Raw genomic sequence first — 18814 nt, 5'->3', positions numbered from 1 at the left:
TACATACCGTATCTTCTTTATCCATTCATTTATTAATGGGCACTTCAGTTGCTTCTGTATCTTGGATATTATAAATAATGCTGCAATAAACACAAGGGTGTATATATCTTCTCAAATTAGTGTTTTTGTTTTCTAGTAATGGAATTACTGGATGATATGGTAATTATATTTTTAATTTTTTGAGGAACCTCATTCTGTTTTCCACAGTGGCTGCACCAATTTGCATTCCCACCACAGAGTTCCTTTTCCTTCACATTCTTGCCAACCTTGTTATTTCTTGTGTTTTTGATTTTAGCCATTATGACAGGTGTAACATATCTCACTGTAATTTTGATTTGCATTTCCCTGATAATGAATGATGTTGGGCCTCTTTTCATGTCTCTGTTGGCCATGTATATGTCCTCTTTGGAAAAATGTCTATTCAGGTACTCTGCCCATTTTTAATCAGTATACTCATTTTCTTGGTGTTGAGTTGTATACGTTCTTTATATATTTTAGATATTAACCCTTTATCAGATATATCATTTGGAAATATCTCTCCCATTCAGTAGTTTGCCTGATGTTTTGTTAATGGTTTCCTTTAGTATGCAAAATCTCCCAATAGTTTATTTTTGCTTTTGTTTCCCTGGTTAAGGAGACATATCTAGAATAACGTTGCTAGGCCAATGTCCAAGAAATTATTATGTTTTCTTCTAAGAAAACATTAGATTTCAGGTCTCATATTTAGGTCTTTAATCTATTTTGAGTTTATTTTTGTGTATGGTGAAAGAAAGTAGTCCAGTTTCATTCTTTTGTAGGTAGCTATCCAGTGTTCCCAACATCATTTGTTGAAGAGTCTAGATCCCTTTCTTAATGGAATTCAACAGATATTTATTCATTGTTTACTGAGTACAAAATATAGTGGTTGACTCTTCAGGGATTGTAAAGACAGGAAAACACCTCTAGTGGCTTTCATTCTAATGGAAGGAGGCTTTAGATAATCTAGGGTTTTATAACTTAAAGCAAATTTTCATAAATACCTGTTGAGATGAAGCTAGGTTGTACATGGCTGTAGGAAGGAGAAAAAGTGAATAAAAGAAATAATTGATGGTTTTTCAAGAACATGTTAAAATATTTTATTAAAACCATCTTGAAAGGAAAATGCCATTAAAATTTAAATACTTCAAATTTGAAGGGCAACTCAGAGAAATAATATTGCTTGTATTACATAAAACTACTAAATTAAAAAGTCCTTCAAAATATGATTAGTATTACAAATCAACAATCTTCTTGTGAATGTATACCATCTGATATATGTCACTGAGGTTAACCCAACCAAAAGTATAATGTTGCATAGAAAATACCATTTTTTAATTCAAAGTCAATAGTAAAAATATTTTTTTAAATAAAGCACACCAAAAAATTCAGTTAATATACAATCACTATTTCCAAAATCAACTGAATAACTCTTAATATTTTTTGTGATTCCTCCATCATTTTATATACTGTCCAGTAGCTCAGCATATATTATGTATGTTTATAAATACCTGTATCATATACTTGAAAATGCCAAGTCATTCATTCTTCAAACATTTGTTGGGTATCAATTGTATGAAAATCACTATGCTAGGAACTTCACATACAAAGACAACTGAAACTGGGTACTCGCCTTTAAGTAGCATTAGTGGGAAGACAGACTAAAATAACTGAAATAGAGTCCCTGCCATGGTACATGGGTATGCATGTGGGGATGGTGAGGGCACAGAAATGGGGCAGCTGGATCAGACTGGAGAACAGAGGGGAATATCGGGGGACATGTCACAGAGAAGGTGACTCCTGGATGAACTCAGAGATTTTAAAGGACAAATGGCATGTAGCACACTGGGCTCTGTGGAGCAGGCCGATATTCCAGAGGGCAGGAATGGAACAGAGAAGTTTGGGTACAGCCCGGGAAAGTTAGAAATATGATGCTTATCGATATTTATGCCAACATGTAGCTAGGGGCCTGTCTTTGTGCACTGCTCCTTGTCATTTTTTTAAATACTAACTTATTTTTTATTGAGTGTAACCAATACACAGCTAAAATCATTATTTTGTCACTGAATCTTGTGTTATTCCAGCTTCTGTTAGCATTTCAAAGAAAAGTCCTTTCTGGCATATCAAATTCTGTGGTGTTCCAAATTCTGTAATCCTTCCAGAGTCTAGAACAAGTACCCTGCAATGTGAAAAGAACCCAGTCAGGTAATTATAATCAGTTTTCCAGTTCACCTTTTTTTCTTTTTCTTTTTCTTTTTCTTTTTCTTTTTCTTTTTCTTTTTCTTTTTCTTGATAAAGTTTAGATTACCTAGTGAGTTATGTCACTACAAAATATGGGGACCACGGAACTCAAGAAGTATATCCAGTTTTCTAATATTCTGTCAGGATTAGCATATTCTTCTAGTTTCAGAAAACAATTGTTTTCAGCACACGTAAAATTATTAATGGCAATCAGTATGTTTAGTCTATTCAGTGGTTATCTCTATAGAGATATATAGAGATGTTTTATTTCTGAAAACAAAGCATACCTATCAGAATCAATGATAGAATGCAATCTGTGAGCAATCGTCAGGATGGTACAATCGGAAAACTCCTTCCTGACTGTGGTCTGCACCAGGTTATCAGTCTCAAAATCGATGGAAGCTGTTGCCTCATCCAAGATGAGAATTTTTGTTTTTCGAAGCAAAGCACGAGCAAGACAGACAAGCTGCCGTTGTCCAACACTGTTAAAAAAATAGTAAAATAACTTCTACAGTGGACTTTATGGCTACACACTTCCCATTCTGTAATTCTGATTACATTGCAATTCACTTTCTAAGCCACACATTCATTTATTCAAGAAATACTGGGGCGCCTGGGTGGCGCAGTCGGTTAAGCGTCCGACTTCAGCCAGGTCACGATCTCGCGGACCGTGAGTTCGAGCCCCGCGTCAGGCTCTGGGCTGATGGCTCAGAGCCTGGAGCCTGTTTCTGATTCTGTGTCTCCCTCTCTCTCTGCCCCTCCCCCGTTCATGCTCTGTCTCTCTCTGTCCCAAAAATAAATAAACGTTGAAAAAAAAAATTAAAAAAAAAAAAAAAAAAAAAAGAAATATTTATTTTGTCAAAACAGACAAAAATCTCAATGTGGAGTTTATATTCTTATGGGTAGACAAAAAATAAACATGATAAATGAGTAAAATGCATACTAATAAGAAGAATTCAAGCACACAGGAAGGGAGGGTATAGAGAGTGGGCATGGGGTGAACATTAGATGGGCCTGCCAAAGAAACCCTCACTGGATTGAGGAAGTTGCCTTTTATTTCGAGACCCTTAGGAAGGGGAGACTGAGCCATACAGATTTCCAGTGGAAACTTGTTCCTGGCAAAGGGAACAGAAGATGCAAAATCCCTAAGGCAGTCAAGGGCTGGCTAGGCATGTTGAGGAAACAGCAAGGGGGCCAGTGTGGCAGAAACAGAGGCAGGGAGAGAGCAACCAAGAGGCTGAGTCATGCAGTGCAGGGCTTGAGGGGATCTAGTTCTCTTATGTCTCTGATCACATAGAGGATCTAGTTCTCTTTCCTTATGTCTCTGATCACATGAAAGGGACTGTCATTGGTCATCAAACCGCCAGGAAGAAAAAAGGAGCCCTTTACAACATTTTTAGGAAGAAAGTTATTCGAGTAGGAGTCTTTATCAAAGAAGAGTCAATTAAATATGACTTTTCATACTGTATTGTTCCTTCCCCCCGCCCTTTCTTCCTTTCACCAGCATTTCCCAACCAGTGGCTACCATTTTATTCCTTGTACCTCTTCCCTAGAGGGAATCAGCAATAGTGTGCTCTGAATAGACCAAAGGAGGGCTTTGGTGACTCAGGAGTGACTTCCCTTTGAGGCTAACTCAAAGTGCCTAAGGAGCCTTGGAATGAATAACCGGACCAAGCTTTGTTCTTAGCAGCTTACCTGAGGTTTTCACCACCCTCTGAAATCTCATGCAACAGCTTCTTGGGAAGGGACTGCACAAACTCTTTTAAGTGACACAGTTCTAGCACCTCCCACAGCTGGCAATCGGAATACTTGTCTAAGGGATCCAGGTTCATTTGAAGGGTTCCAGAAAATAAAACAGGATCCTAGAGAATAAAATCATCACCAGTAATCTCATTGTCACATGATGCATAGATACATTAAAAAATTAGATTCAGAAAATAAACAAGGAAAAAGCAAAATGATTGACCTAAATAGTTATAAAATCATTATATTGAAAACAAAAGCAGAAGAGAATCAGAATAAGCTATAAGTGAGGTTGAATCATTTTCAATTTCCTGATCATCTTTCTCCTTAACAATGTCAATACTAGCCATAATAATAATGATGATGACAGCTGCCATTCGGTCAGAGATATAAGATAACACAGAATTGAATAAATGCAAACTATAGTATGGACATAATGTTATCAATCATCTTCCAGAAAGATGGAAGTCCATACTCCCATTTACAGGTAGTGACCTGGCGGTTCAAAAGAATGCTTGTCTAAATTGTCCAAAGACACAGAAGGTAAGTGGTTGGATAGAATTCAAATAGGACAAGTCCATGCTCTTTCCAACTTACCAACATGCCTGGTGAAACGATATTTTACTACACCTGTATTTATTTTTAAGAGAGGAATGACTAATATCTCTTTTCTTCATTAATTTTTTCCCTGCAAGAATTCCATTCAAATTTGCTTTTGAAGTAAATTCATGAATAGAGGCATATGTCTAAATAATATGACAAAGAGATTAAAGCATTTTAAGATATTTTTAGAAGGTAATACAAAGATATCTCATAAATGCTCAGCTTAACTCTCTCAAACAACTGAATAAGTCATCTTTGACTACAGGGGCATATTCTTGAGCCAATTTGCATACTTGTTAATGATCAAGTTCCTTTGATGCCACAGAGAGACAAATCAAAGGACTTGAAAAAATGATCTAACCGAATTATTATTCTTTTCATCTTTTAAAATGTGTTTAAATTTCAAATCAAAAGAGGCAAAATTCTACACTCACTCTACCAACTAAGCAAGAGCTTTTGTAATTTTTTTTCTTCCAAAAAATACCAATGTGTGTTTCAGTCTGAGATCCACTTCATTCAAATTTTATTTGTATTTACTATTATGAAGGGAACTTGTAAAGCAATGTGCCAGTTTTTCAAATAGATAAATGCATTTAGGAAAAATACTTTACAGTAAGAATGTTTAATACGATTCAGTTATGTAGTGATATTTCATAACACATCTAAAATGCTCTGACTTTGAAAAATGAATTTAGATGCTTGGAAGGAACACACTAAAAAAAAAGAAGAAGAAGTTTATTTAGAGGGAGTTAAGAAAGTCTACTGACAAAACAGGCTTTACCTGTGGAATAATATTAAGTTTGCCCCGAAGGTCATGAAGTCCGATAGTTGATATGTCAATTCCATCGATAATAATTTTGCCTCCTGATCTTTCCACAATTCTAAATAGGCAATTTGAAAGTGTTGATTTCCCTGCTCCAGTCCGTCCCACAATTCCAATCTGCAATAAAATGATCATGGAAAGTTTGCACTGTGCTTTTTGTAAGGGACTGGGGCTTTTGCACTGACAACAGATACACTGTCAGATCAGTGGGATTTAATTTTGCCAACCAGAATAACCCTGACTGGCATGGAATATGTAAGGTGGACTGTAAGGATAAGTCTTTACCCAGACACTCATTACTCATGGGAAAGGCTCAGGTTAAAATGTATATTTTCTCTACTTTTGAGTTATTTCATAACCACATAACCAAAACACGCCAGCAGCCCCAGGAGGAGCAGACCACCCCTGACCTATCCTGGGACTAGCCATTAAGAGTGTGGCCAAAGATGACTCTGATAATGGGGCGGTTTTCTTGGGACTTTCAAAATGAGGCTTCTCTACTCTCCTTGCCCCCCCGAGGGACAAACAAACAAAGGGAACAAACAAAGGGAACGGGAACCCTTTGCCAGAAGGATAGCAAATCCAAAGGAATGTTTGCAAATTCCCTTGGTGTATCAAAACAGGTACTGCACTAAAACTCTAGAAGGTGGCCACAGATAACATGTAGGATCTTGGATTCCTGGACAAAATAATCACCTTGTCATAAATAGCAAATGATTGCATATATTCCTTTGACCACGAGGACTGAAGCAATTCCTTCTGGGTGTTGATTTGTACTTTGGTGTTAATGGGAACATAAGGCAGAGGAAACATTACGGAGGTTGGTTTTCCCTGATAAAAGATCTTAAATCTGACACTGTATGCCAGAAAAATCAGGAATCCGTTAAATTAATTGGCATAATCAAAATTCCACAATGATTTCATTTGTTCCAAAGACATTTTTTTGTCCTTGATGTTACGCAGTGGACCTGGTTTAGACATTTAGAAAAAGAGATGTCTGAGGTTACAAAAGCCAGGTCTGTAAAAGGAAAAATGGGCCATTGCCGTTAATTTTTTTTTTACTTTCACTTATTTGTAAAATCTTTCTGTCTAGGGAAATAATATGTTTTCATAAAACATTTTAAAGACTATGGGAAAAACTATAGAAGTAGAAACTATTTATAATCCTGTCACCTGAAGAGAACTACTATTTATGTTTTACAACTGTTCTAGGATTTTTGCTAATGTGTTTACCTGTTTGCTTTTTTAAAACAGAAAATTGATATAGTATCAACTGTTTTGTATATAGTTTTTATTAATCAAATTACATCTCAAGTATTTTCCCATCTCACTAGTAATGCTGGAAAACATGTCATTGACTATACAGATATTCTCTCCTATGAATTTACTATATTTCAGGTAACTTAATTTTATTGTCTTATTATCACTCTTTACCTAATAGAGGAAGTAAAAATAATAGTACACTACTACTGGGTATATATCCAAAGGAAATAAAATTAGTATCTTGAATTGAAATCTGCACTCCCATGTTCATATTCCCAATAGCCAAGATATGGAAACAACCAAAGTGTCCATAGAAGAATGGATAAAGAAAATGTACACACACACAAACACACACACTGGAATACTATTCAGCCATAAAAAGAAAGGGAATCCTACCATTTGTGGCAACATAGAGGAACCTGGTGGACATTCTGCTAAGGGGAATAAGCTATATGGAGAAAAACAAATACTGTATGATCTTGCTTATACATGGAATCTACAAGTCAAACTTGTAGTACCACAGGGTAAATGGTAGATACCAGGGACTGAGGAGTGGGCTAAATGGGAAGATGTTGGTCAAAGGGCATAAACTTTCAGATGCATAAGAAGAACGTGTTCTGGGGATGTAAAGTACAGTGAGCTAACTATAGTTAAGAGTACTGTATTGTATACTTGAAATTTGCTAAGACAGTACATCTTAGGTGTTCCTACCACATGCAAAAATAAATGAATAAATAAAACAAACACAAAAAGCCTTGTAATTATGTGAGGTGATGGATGTGTTAATTACTTTGAATGTGGTAATCATTTCATTATCAAACCATCACCTTGTACAGCTTAAATATATACATTATTTACTTATTAATTATAACTCAGTAAAGCTGGAAACGTACACTAAAATCATGTTTCATAATATAGTATGCACAATTTAAAAATACCTTTTTTAAAGTTTATTTATTTATTTTGAGAAAGAGAGAGAATGAGTCGGGGAGGGGCAGAGAGAGAGAGAATCCCAAGCAGGCTCCACATTGCCAGTGAAGAGCTTGATGTGGGGCTTGAACTCACAAAACTGTGAGATCATGACCTGAGCTAAAATCAAGAGTATGATGCTTAACCAACTGAGCCACTCAGATTCCCCTAAAAATACCTTTTTTAAAAGAGGAAATTTTATTCTATATATAGCAAACAGTTGAGTTTAGTACTTTTATATGAAATTTGAACAAAAGACCATCTTCTATACCGTACCGTATTAAACTTTGACCTTAACAATGAATACTTTCAGGTAAAAAGGAGAGTGAAACTTATGAAATGTATATGGTACCTTCTCTTCTCCATGAGTCTGGAAAGTGATATCTTGTAATGCTAAACCAAGATCATCTCGGTATCGAGCCTGATAATTAATAAATTCCACTATCCCTTTGTTGGGCCATTGTGCTGGAGGCCTTTTAGACATTATCCAGGGTGCCTTGAAACAAAGAAAGATTACAGTAACTACAATAAAAGTACCTTTCCCTCTAAAAATAATTACCATGCATAAAAAACACAAGTGATGGAAAACATTTGTGGATATTATGATCTCCTGAGTACAGTTTTAAATATTACCGGCATAAAACTTCTCATCTAGTTATAAGAAAGCTTAGAAATAAATTTTTAGAGGTAACCAGGCTTCCCACTCCCTATCCAGTTATTAAGAAGAGTCTTCTTAAACCCTACAAAGGAGCTGAAGGTAATCTATTTGAAATTGCAGCTGAGATGAGGACAGTTTGGCATTCATTCATTGCCCAAATACTGAGTATTTACTATGCTAGTCAGTGCTTTAGTTGCTGGAGATTCAGCAGTGAGCAAAACAGACACAAATTCTTGCCTTTACAGAGCATACAGCCTGCTGGGAAGGGACAGAAAGAATCACATAGCATATGCAAAATGCTAAACAGTGATAAAGCTTTGGAAGACGGGAGATAGGCAAGTTAGAGCTGGTGTGATTTTTAAGTAGGGTGGTTAGGAAAGGCTCGGTTGGACAAGATATGAGAACAAGCTGTTGGGATATGGGTTGAATCACTTTCCTGGCAGGCACCTAACAACACGTGCTGAGGTCCTGAGACAGGGCCTGTCTGGGATGTTGGGGGAACAGGAGGAAGCGGAAGAACATGCAGGCGAGTGTGATGTCTGGTGGGGAGGTGAAGCGCTTTCATGAGAGGGAGTGATGCCCAGTGTCAGATGATGGATCAGGTCAAGGGAGGCCTGAAAGGAGACCACGGGTGATCTCCAAGGGCAGGTTCAGTGAAGTGGTGGAATTAAAAGCCTGTTTGGAGCGAGTCCAAAGTAGGATGAGAGAAGTACAGGCTATTCCAAAGAATTCTGCTGCAAAAAGTGCAGACAACGTGGGCTACAGAGAGATAAACAGAATTATCTGGACAGTTTACTTCTTGCATGACAAGAGGTTTTATAACTTGAGTTACCAAATTACATAAAGATGATTTTTTTTAATGTCTATTTATTTATTTTGAGAGAAAGAGTGCATGCAAGTGGGGGAAAGGGCAGAGAGAGAGGAAGAGAGAGAATCCCAAGCAGGCTCCTCACTATCAGCACAGAGCCTGAGTCGAGGCTTGAACCCAGGAACCGTAAGATCATGACCTGAGCCAAACCCAAGAGTTGGGCGCTTAATGGACTGAGCCACCCAACCACCCCACATAAAGATGATTTTGTTTTAAAAATGTGTGGGTGTGGGTGTGTTATGTGTGTATTCACACACATTTTATTGTTTTTTACAATATGAAGAGAATATATATATAACATTTATACATATAAAAATATTTATACAAATATTTAGAAAATACAGAAAACAATAAAATGATATAGTGGTCCTCACATGGCAATAGGAATTGGAGGTTGTGAGGGTAGATTAATCTTCCATGAACCATGTGTGAAAAAAGAGGTTAAGACCTGAGGAAGACTCTAGAGAAGAATCAAAGTTTAGGTAGAGTTGGAGGATATAGATATTAAAATTTTTTAAGTTTATTTATTTTGAGATACAGAGGCAGGGAGGGGCAGAGAGAGAGGGAGAGAGAGAACTCCAAGCAGGCCCCTCACTGTCAGTTCCCAGCCCAATGTGGGGCTTCTAATTGTGAGATGATGACCTGAGCTGAAATCAAGAGTCCGGATGCTTAACCTACTGAGCCACCCAGGAGCTCCAGGCTGTTGATAATATTTTAGCATCTTTGTAGGTTAAGAGAGGCAAGGGGGTCAGGGTACTGATACATAGGAATTAAAGGAAGTGGTTAATGAAGCAACATCTGAGAGAAAAAATGAACAAATATTACCAAAAATACAAGTAGAAACTCAGGTTTTCTATTTGGAGGAGGGACACCTCTTCCTGAGAGATATGAGCAAAAGAGGAATGTTTCATGAAGATTCAGATACCTTTACAGGTGGACAGAAACTCAAGTCAACTATAACATCTGCCTTGTTAATTCATGGAACTGGGAGACAGAAGTAAATCAGATTAGTAAAATACACTGATATCTCAAATATTATACTGTCAATAGTCTAATTCTTCTACTCTTCAAAAAATTTTTTTAAATGTTTATTTATTTTTGAGAGAGAGAGAGAGAGAGAGGGAGAGAGAGAGAGAACAGGAGAGGAAAGGGCAGAGAGAAAAGGAGACACAGTTTGAAGCCGGCTCCAGGCTCTGAGCTGTCAGCACAGAGCCCAATACAGGGTTCAAACTCACAAACTGTGAGATCATGACCTGGGTCGAAGTTGGATGCTTAACTGACTGAGCTACCCAGGGACCCCCTTTAAAAACTTTCTTTTAATGTTTATTTATTTTTGAAAGACAGAGAGAGAGCGAGACAGAGTGTTAATTTTTCTACTTCTTTCTTAAGTTTGTTTATTTTTGAGAGAGAGAGAGAGAGAGAGAGTGGGGGGGAAGCAGAGAGAGAGAGAGAGAGAGAGAGAGGGAATCCAAAGCAGGATCTGTACCACCAGCACAGAGCCTAATACTGGGATCAAACTCAGGAACCTTGAGATCATGACCTGAGCTGAAATCAAGGGTCAGGTGCTTAATTGACGGAGCCACCCAGGCACCCCCAATTCTTCTCTTGTCTAAATTATAACTAATTAAAGGAAATAAAACAGACTGATTTATTCTCCTTCTCCTTCCCATGCGCGGAGATGCTAATGATGAGTAAATGAAACAGAAGGCATAAGCAATAAATATATAGTTAATTTAAAAATTGCACAGACTTTAATTATGAGAGCACTATATAAGACACCTTTCTCAACATAAAATCCTCACAAAGTTATAATCTTAGATTGCATATTTTACTCTACATTGGTAGAGGACAAATCATTGTGCCTTCTAAAAACAAGTAATCATATTTCATTTTTATAACATAACAAATGTTATATGTCTTACATTTTACAAATGTATCTTACATTTTATGTATTATCCTAATTTAGTTATCTGTGGTCTTTTCTTCTATTTTTGTGATATATAAAATAATGGTGTATTCCACAATACATTGGGTTTTAATTTTATTGAAATGCTGAATATTAAAACATGAATTTGGAAAGGTAGGCTTTGTTTAAAATTTATTTATTTTATTTTATTTTATTTTTTTAAATATTTAGTTATTTTTGAGATAGAGAGAGAGAGAGAGAGAGAGAGACATAGTGTGAGTGGGGCGGGGGGGGGGGGTGCAGAGAGAGAGAGGGAGACAGAATCAGAAGCAGGCTCCAGGCCCCAAGCTGTCAGCACAGACCCCGACGCAGGGCTTGAACTCACAAACTCTGAGATCATGAGCTGGGCCAAAGTTGGACACTTAACCTAGTGAGCCAACCAAATTTTTTTTAAATGTCAATTCAAGGTGCACTACAATATCTCAATCCTGCATCTATTTATTGGTTATTTAGGAGTGCTTACCTCTTTACCCATATTTTCATATTCACAAACTCTTTCAATGGAAACTGCATTGGTTTCAATTTCACAAGCTTTCCTTACCCAAAAATTCAGAGATTGAGTAATCTGGAGGGAAAAACCCAAGAGCTTACTGACTGGTTCTTTAGTATTTTACATAATATTAATCATACTTTATACACTTTCACTTTTCATAGTTTTCATGTACTTTTCTCTCTTCTGATTATTTAACAACTTTAGAAGTAAATATATTTATACACATGCACACAAGTGTTTCTTTATGTTAAATTGATCAATACAAACAATGTTTTTTTGGCAGAAGATAGAATGAATATAGTTCAGCAGGTATTGAAGGAGTCCATACTTAGTGTAAGGAATGATGGATACCAAGACTGATGAGATGTGCCTCAAGAAATGTACGTCCCAAGTGAGAAAAAAGTTGTGAATAACATTACCTTTGGCAGGATTCACTGGAAGCAGGAATCTCCTAACTCTTGACCACTCTTGTCTCCTCTTTTTTTTTAAACTCTACTTTCTTCTCACCCTACCCACAAGTACAGGAGGTAATTCAAGCCTAATTCTGGACGTCAAACAACTCTTGTCAGTTCAGTTTTTCCTTAAGTTTGCTGCCAAATCATTTGATGGCCAACCTGACTTGAACTGACATGGGGCTCTTTAAAGTCTTTACTGAACCCACTTAGAGTAAACATTCATATATTTTACTGCAAAGCAAGTAGTTTGATTATGGGATTCTGCCCCAGACCTTGACTATGGTATATGTGTCATTATTTCCTTTCTACAAGACTAAGTTCTGAATTCTGAAATGCAACTGGCCTTAATTAAGGTTTTTGGATAAGGGATGAAGGGCAAGTACCCACAGCATCTAGACTTATCCTCTAATACTATGTAATTATACTAAGTAATTTAAGGAATATTCTATTTTACAAAGAGGGCAAGAACACACTCATACCACTAGTACTTTTCAATGTAATATAAAATAGGGCTTATTAGGGAAAAACTTATAAGCAAAGAAGGAGAGCATGTACTCTCCCCAGAGTTTGCATTATCTCCTTGGTTAGACTGGGCAAACTAGATTGGCAGGCCACAGTGGAGAGAGGCCCTCCCCCCCCCCCCCACGTTACATGCTATAAATCCATAAAGATAGGAGAACAAGAAACTTCTGGGTAACTGTGTAACAGAAGGAGTTTCCTGGTCTTTTAGCACTCAGCCTGTTCTTTCTGTGAGCTGACTTAGTATTGCTGAGCCAGCTTCCTGCTAGTAGCAACAGAGGAAGAAATGAGCCTCCAGGGCAATCCAGATTTGTCTCTCATTACTTAGTTAATATAATCTATAATTCAGACAGGCAAAGGAGAGGATAGTTTAATTAATTGCATTATAAACATATCATATACCACAAAATCATTATTACTTACATTTAGGGCATAGGATATGGACAAGCCAACTATTGCTGAATCTATCGAACTGCCAGCCAGCACAGCAAGCAGTGCAGCAAAAAATACCATGAGGTTGCCAAGGAATTCAAGTCTAACAGACAGCCACCTGTGATAATGGAAAATATTGTTCAACTGAGATGCAAGATTTTTGGTGTACTTGGTCTGAACTCTCCTCTGGGAAATGGAAAATAAACATCAATAGCTGCTTTCTTTTCCTAAGAACTCAGTCAAAATAGGACGATTGCAGTGATGATACATTAAAGGATTCCTTTGCATAAAAACACTTTACTTTTGCAGAACTTTGCTTTAAAACTTAATCAGAATAAAAAAGTCAAAAAAGAACACTAGCTAAAATGATGCGTCGTATTTTAAAATCCTATTAGAAAATCAATCACCTTTCCGATTACATATCCTTTTTTCTATGGTAACATTAGTCTCCAAAAGTTATATGTGCCCCGCTATTATTTAATATTTCATTTTCCTCTGTATGTAAAATGATGATCTCAAATTTAAACTATTATAAAGTATTGCTTGCAAATAGAACATATTCTACAAATACAGAAAAAAACAGAGTCATATCTCTAGAAATTCCAATAGCATGCTATATGACCTTCAAAAAACTTGGGACCTTATTTTCATGTAAAGTAGTGTGTACTTTTATATGAATATGAACAGATACATTTTAACTTAAATGTCCATTAAATATTAGAAACAGTTAAGGCTTTCTTCTTTTTCTTTTTTTAATAATTTCATGAAATGCCATTGCAAAACATTCCTTCTGTTTAGAAGTCAGGGCACAAGACATCTTAAAAGAGACTGGTCTTGAGGTAGGTATATTGCTCTCACTTACCTGTTTGAAATTACATTATTGTAGAAACAGACCAAGTTCTCATTCACCACCTCTTTGTTTTGCTGGATAAACCTCTGCTCGTGTCCAAATGCCCGGATAGTGGACACCCCTGATAAAGTCTCACTAAAGTGGGAAATGATAGGAGAGCGAGAGGCTCCTGCCAATCGTCGAATCTGCCGAGAGCTTGCTACGTAGTATCTCTAACCGGAAAACAGAAAAAGGCAGTTGGAAAGATGGAGCAGAAATTGCTTCCATAGTTTGAAAATGACAAGACCCCAAAAAGTGAAGTTCAAGTTCAGTCTCCAGTACCTGTGAGTGTGGCTTTATTTGGGAATGGAATCTTTGCAGATGTCATTAAGGATCTCCGGATGAGATCATCCTGGATTTAGGGTGGGCCCTAAGCCCAACTCCGAGTGTCCTCATAAGAGACAGAAAAGGAGAAGACAAAGCCATAGGGAGGAAGCCATGTGAGGATGAGATTGGAGAAATGTGTGCATAAACCAGGGAAAATGCCAAGCATTGCGAACAGCCACCAGAACCAGGAGAGAAGCATGAAACCAATTCTCCCTCAAAGGCTCCGGAAGGAACCAACCCTATGTACACCTTGATTTTGGACTGTTGGCCTCCAGATCTGTGAAATAATAATTTTTTTTTTGTTGTTTTAAGCTACCAAATTTGTTACAGGAGCTCTAAGAAATGAATACACACTTGGCACAGTAAAAAAACGCAGATTCTGGACAGCACAACTAAAACAGAGGTGGGTAAGGTTCCACTTTGGTAATCTTTTCAAACAACCATTACTGAGTACCTGCTATGGAAAAAGCTCTATGTCACATGTTGGAAATGTGACCAGGGAGTGAACCCATTAAGTGAAGGAAGTTAGTCAAGTATACAAACAATACTATTTTTGTTCCTGAATATAATTATGGAAAAAATATTCATTTTTCTGGTCTACAAGCACTTCCCTCCAGTGCAGCCACAAGTATAATTGGCTACTTCCCCTCCAACTTGGTTGAGAATAATTGGGATGGGCAGAGACTGGAGGGCTGGAGGGAGCATGTCCTAGTTAACTGGACCATCATTCACCAGCCCCCGATAATCACAACACACCGGAAATGAAAATCAAGAATTACCACGTTTTGCAATGTTTTCAAGAAAAATCTTTGGGCTTGGAGTTTTATGTAAAATCACTGATTTTAAAATGTCTTCATTTTAGTAAAAAACACTGAGCAGGCCGGACACAAACATATCGGAAACTCCATATGGCCTGTCAACTTGCAGTCTACCAGCTCTGCTCTGTGTTAAGTGCCCTGGAGAACACAGAGGAAGGATTATGGCATTCTGGGATTGCAAGGGGACTTAAGAGATTGTTATAAAGAAATTTGCAGGAAATTTCGACGAATTGCAAAAGCACTGGAGTTCTTCCACAAATCTATCTAGAGTATTTAGTTTAAGAACTATTGATCTAGATCAATGCTTCTCATGCTTTAATAAAAATCACCTGGAAGGTAAAACACAGACTGTGGGCCTCACCACGATAGATTCTTTATTTCCTCCCAGTTTTATTAGAATGTGATTACCAAATAAAAATTATATATGTATACATTAAGATGTGATTTTTTAAAAAAGAGGTACAACCAAAGATTCTGATTCAATAGGTCTGGGGTATCTCCCATAGGTCTAGGGACCATACTTTGAGTAGCACTGATATAAAACAAAACTCCTGTTTTATAGGGGGGATCAATGAAGCCTAGAAAGGGAAGTGATGTGCCAAACATAAAAGTCAGGAAAGTAATTAGAATTTGAGGCCTTGAATTCATATTCAGGGCTCACTCCATACAGTGTCTCCTAACAAGAGATGGTTTCTAGATCGTTTCCACTCCTGGTCACCCTGTTATAGTTTACCAACCACAAGACTATCACATAAATTTTCTTTTGTGATATGAGGTTTGTTTTTTTTTAAGCAGGTACAATCGTACCATCAGTACCATCCTTCATGGTCTAGATTTGTTTCTTTTAGCCCTAAGATGTAGTTGTCTTCCCTAGAAGACTTACAATCTCATTGGAGAGATAATTTGTGGTCTAAAAATAGCCTGTAATACTAGTAGTATAATAAATCAATAATACCTGAATGAGTCTCATCTCTTTGCACTATTTTGGTAAAGAATACTTCATTCACACAGAAAATGAAATATGACCTAGGCCATGAAAGGTAAGTAACATCCAGTCAGGCAGAGAAAATAGGGAAAACATAGAAAGTAGGAGGAATAATAATCACAAAGGTGTAGAAATAAGAAAATGATTAACATTCTGGTTTGGGCAGATTAAACTCCAATACGAATTTTAAAACTTGGGTTTTGGGAAAGCACTGAACTACAAGAACTGCATCCTTTCATGTAAGCAGCCTCAAAATACTTTCGTATTTAAATTAAATATGTGTTAAGACATCTCATTAAAAAATAAATTTCAAGGGGCGCCTGGGTGGCGCAGTCGGTTAAGCGTCCGACTTCAGCCAGGTCATGATCTCGCGGTCCGGGAGTTCGAGCCCCGCGTCAGGCTCTGGGCTGATGGCTCAGAGCCTGGAGCCTGTTTCCGATTCTGTGTCTCCCTCTCTCTCTGCCCCTCCCCCGTTCATGCTCTGTCTCTCTCTGTCCCAAAAATAAATAAATGTTGAAAAAAAAAATTAAAAAAAAAATAAATTTAATTTTACACTGTAGTCTCACAGTGACATAATTTTGGAATGTGGTTGACCACATTTTAATTGGAATATAAAGATATATATCATGTCATGAAAGATCTGTTTAGTTCTTCTAGGAGTACTTTGCCGATATCAGGGATAATAGGACAAAAAGGCAGCATCTGTTTCTCTCTTGGATTTACAGACAAATTAACTTTCTGCTAAAATGCAAATACCATATAGATTTTGTGGTGACCATAAAAATGCACAACTCAGTTCTCCAGCTGCAGGGAGAACAGCTGACTGTCAGTCCGGCTGCTGCCCCGGCATCTACTACTCTATTAAGCATGGAGGCCATGTTACCCACAGGTTGTTTCCAGGCAATGAGTGGGGATGGCAGGGGTGCTAGAGCAGGCCCATCTCGGGGACACATGGAATACTCCAATGGGTGACATTGGTTGTAGATTCCCCATCCATTTGATGAATCTTTCATGGAACTGTCCTGTAATCCAAGATTTTCCCTACCCAATCCTCTTCTCTCCCTCACAGGAATCAGACATGCATTGCTGTCTGAGGGCTCACCCCTTGGCTCCCTCTCCTCTATCTTTTGCAGGCATTCTCTAGTCATACTCTACTATATGGAATCCTTTCTTGGAATCTACTTTTTGGAGAACTTGAACTAACAGGCAATTGAAGTGGGCTTGAACCTATAATTGACTGTGAACTTCTGTTATTAATACACATAAAAGTCCATGTACTTACCTGTATAGTGAAATAGAGGAAAACCAAGGGAATAACCCCCAGAATGAAGAGTGGTAAAGCTCCTACAATGACCAAAACTGTTCCAATAACATCCAATGTACAATTCACCCAGGTCCGTAAGTAGTAATGGAAACGCATATCAATTATAAACATGTCCTAAAAAATTGATATCAGGTCACTATATTTTTTACTTTTCATGATTTAAAATGAGAAGAAGAAGAAATATATCATTCAATGTAAAAATTTTAAAAATACCTGGATGTGACAATATGATGATTGAATACGTCTAACTACATGGTCTTTGCCCTTCCCAATCTATCCCCACATATTTTCCCCCTGTAGTCAGTTGTAATAGTTAAGAGGGTATTTAGTAACAAAATGCCTATGATCAAGCAATGTGGGTTTCCCAGTGACAAATACACAGCACGTAGTTTATATGACTAATATCAGACTCTGCTTAAAAAGATTTCAAAAAAGAGTCCAAACCCCAGTAATTGGGTGTTCAGGAGCATTGGCCTAGCACTAGTCACTACTTAAAAAATGTAAAATACTCCTGGGCCATTCTTATCCATCAAGAACACGTTCAGTGGCCTTCTTGGCTAGCTGGGTCCTGTCAACATCACAAAAGGCAGGAAAACAAAATAATTTTCATTTACAAAATTAGAAACTGAAAGATTGAAGTGGACAATGGGAATGAGAGAAGAACATAGCGGGGGTTTCTGGGTGGCTCAGTTAATTGTCCAACTTTGGCTCAGGTTATTGAGTTTGAGCCTCACATCGGGCTCCCCACAACAGTATGGAGCTTGCTAAGGATTCTCTCTCTCTCCCTTTCTCTCTCTTCTCTCTCTGCCCCTCCCCTCCTCTCTCTCTCTCTCTCTCTCAAAATAAACTTTTAAAAGAGAGAGAGAGAGAACATAGGAAGGTCATCTATCAATTCACATATAACTTAATCAAATTTATGTTGTCAAATCTATGGTATAAGGTATGACCTATGAAATCCCAGGAATAGGAAGACATCCAACCTTAAGGGATCAACTAATCAGTTTATAACAAAATTGACACAAAGAGTGGAGGTGGAATTTTATTAATTCTAAGTCTTACTTTGGGATTTTCCTGATTATCTCATGAACCAAATAGGGTAAGAGCATCATATCCGTATGTAGTTTCCTGCTTGTCTTTATTTTATTTTATTTTATTTTATTTAAAAAAAATTTTTTTAACGTTCATTTATTTTTGAGACAGAGAGAGAGACAGAACATGAAGGGGGAGGAGGGGGGTCAGAGAGAGGGAGACACAGAATCTGAAACAGGCTCCAGGCTCTGAGCTGTCAGCACAGAGCCCGACGCGGGGTTCGAACTCACGGACCATGAGATCATGACCTGAGCCGAAGTCGGAAGCTTAACCGACTGAGCCACCCAGGCGCCCCTCCTGCCTGTCTTTAGAACACACCTTCCCAGGGCATCTG

At 37.5% G+C, this 18814-nt stretch overlaps 1 protein-coding gene across 8 annotated transcripts in view; it reads right to left on the bottom strand.

The window, feature by feature from the left end:
* Positions 1-1133: 1133 nt before the first annotated feature.
* The window catches only part of LOC125175647 (multidrug resistance-associated protein 1-like), an 88426-nt gene continuing 70745 nt past the window's right edge, over positions 1134-18814 (bottom strand). For 5 of the 8 annotated variants that reach the window (XM_047876401.1, XM_047876407.1, XM_047876402.1 and 2 more), the window contains 9 exons: positions 17350-17505; positions 13911-14110; positions 13040-13166; positions 11613-11714; positions 8010-8153; positions 5384-5542; positions 3952-4118; positions 2544-2738; positions 1134-2194 (listed from right to left, as the gene is read on the bottom strand). In XM_047876401.1, coding sequence (XP_047732357.1) covers positions 2068-2194; positions 2544-2738; positions 3952-4118; positions 5384-5542; positions 8010-8153; positions 11613-11714; positions 13040-13166; positions 13911-14110; positions 17350-17505 — 1377 coding nt within the window. In that variant the 3' untranslated portion in view covers positions 1134-2067. The remainder of the gene's footprint in view (positions 2195-2543; positions 2739-3951; positions 4119-5383; positions 5543-8009; positions 8154-11612; positions 11715-13039; positions 13167-13910; positions 14111-17349; positions 17506-18814) is intronic. The other 3 variants (XM_047876408.1, XM_047876404.1, XM_047876409.1) reach the window with 3 other exon arrangements.

This window comes from Prionailurus viverrinus, chromosome C2, assembly GCF_022837055.1.
Source record: "Prionailurus viverrinus isolate Anna chromosome C2, UM_Priviv_1.0, whole genome shotgun sequence".
Lineage (NCBI taxonomy): Eukaryota > Metazoa > Chordata > Mammalia > Carnivora > Felidae > Prionailurus > Prionailurus viverrinus.
The sequence above is the reverse complement of the archived record's forward strand: the minus strand, read 5'-3'. Positions and strand labels throughout refer to the sequence as shown.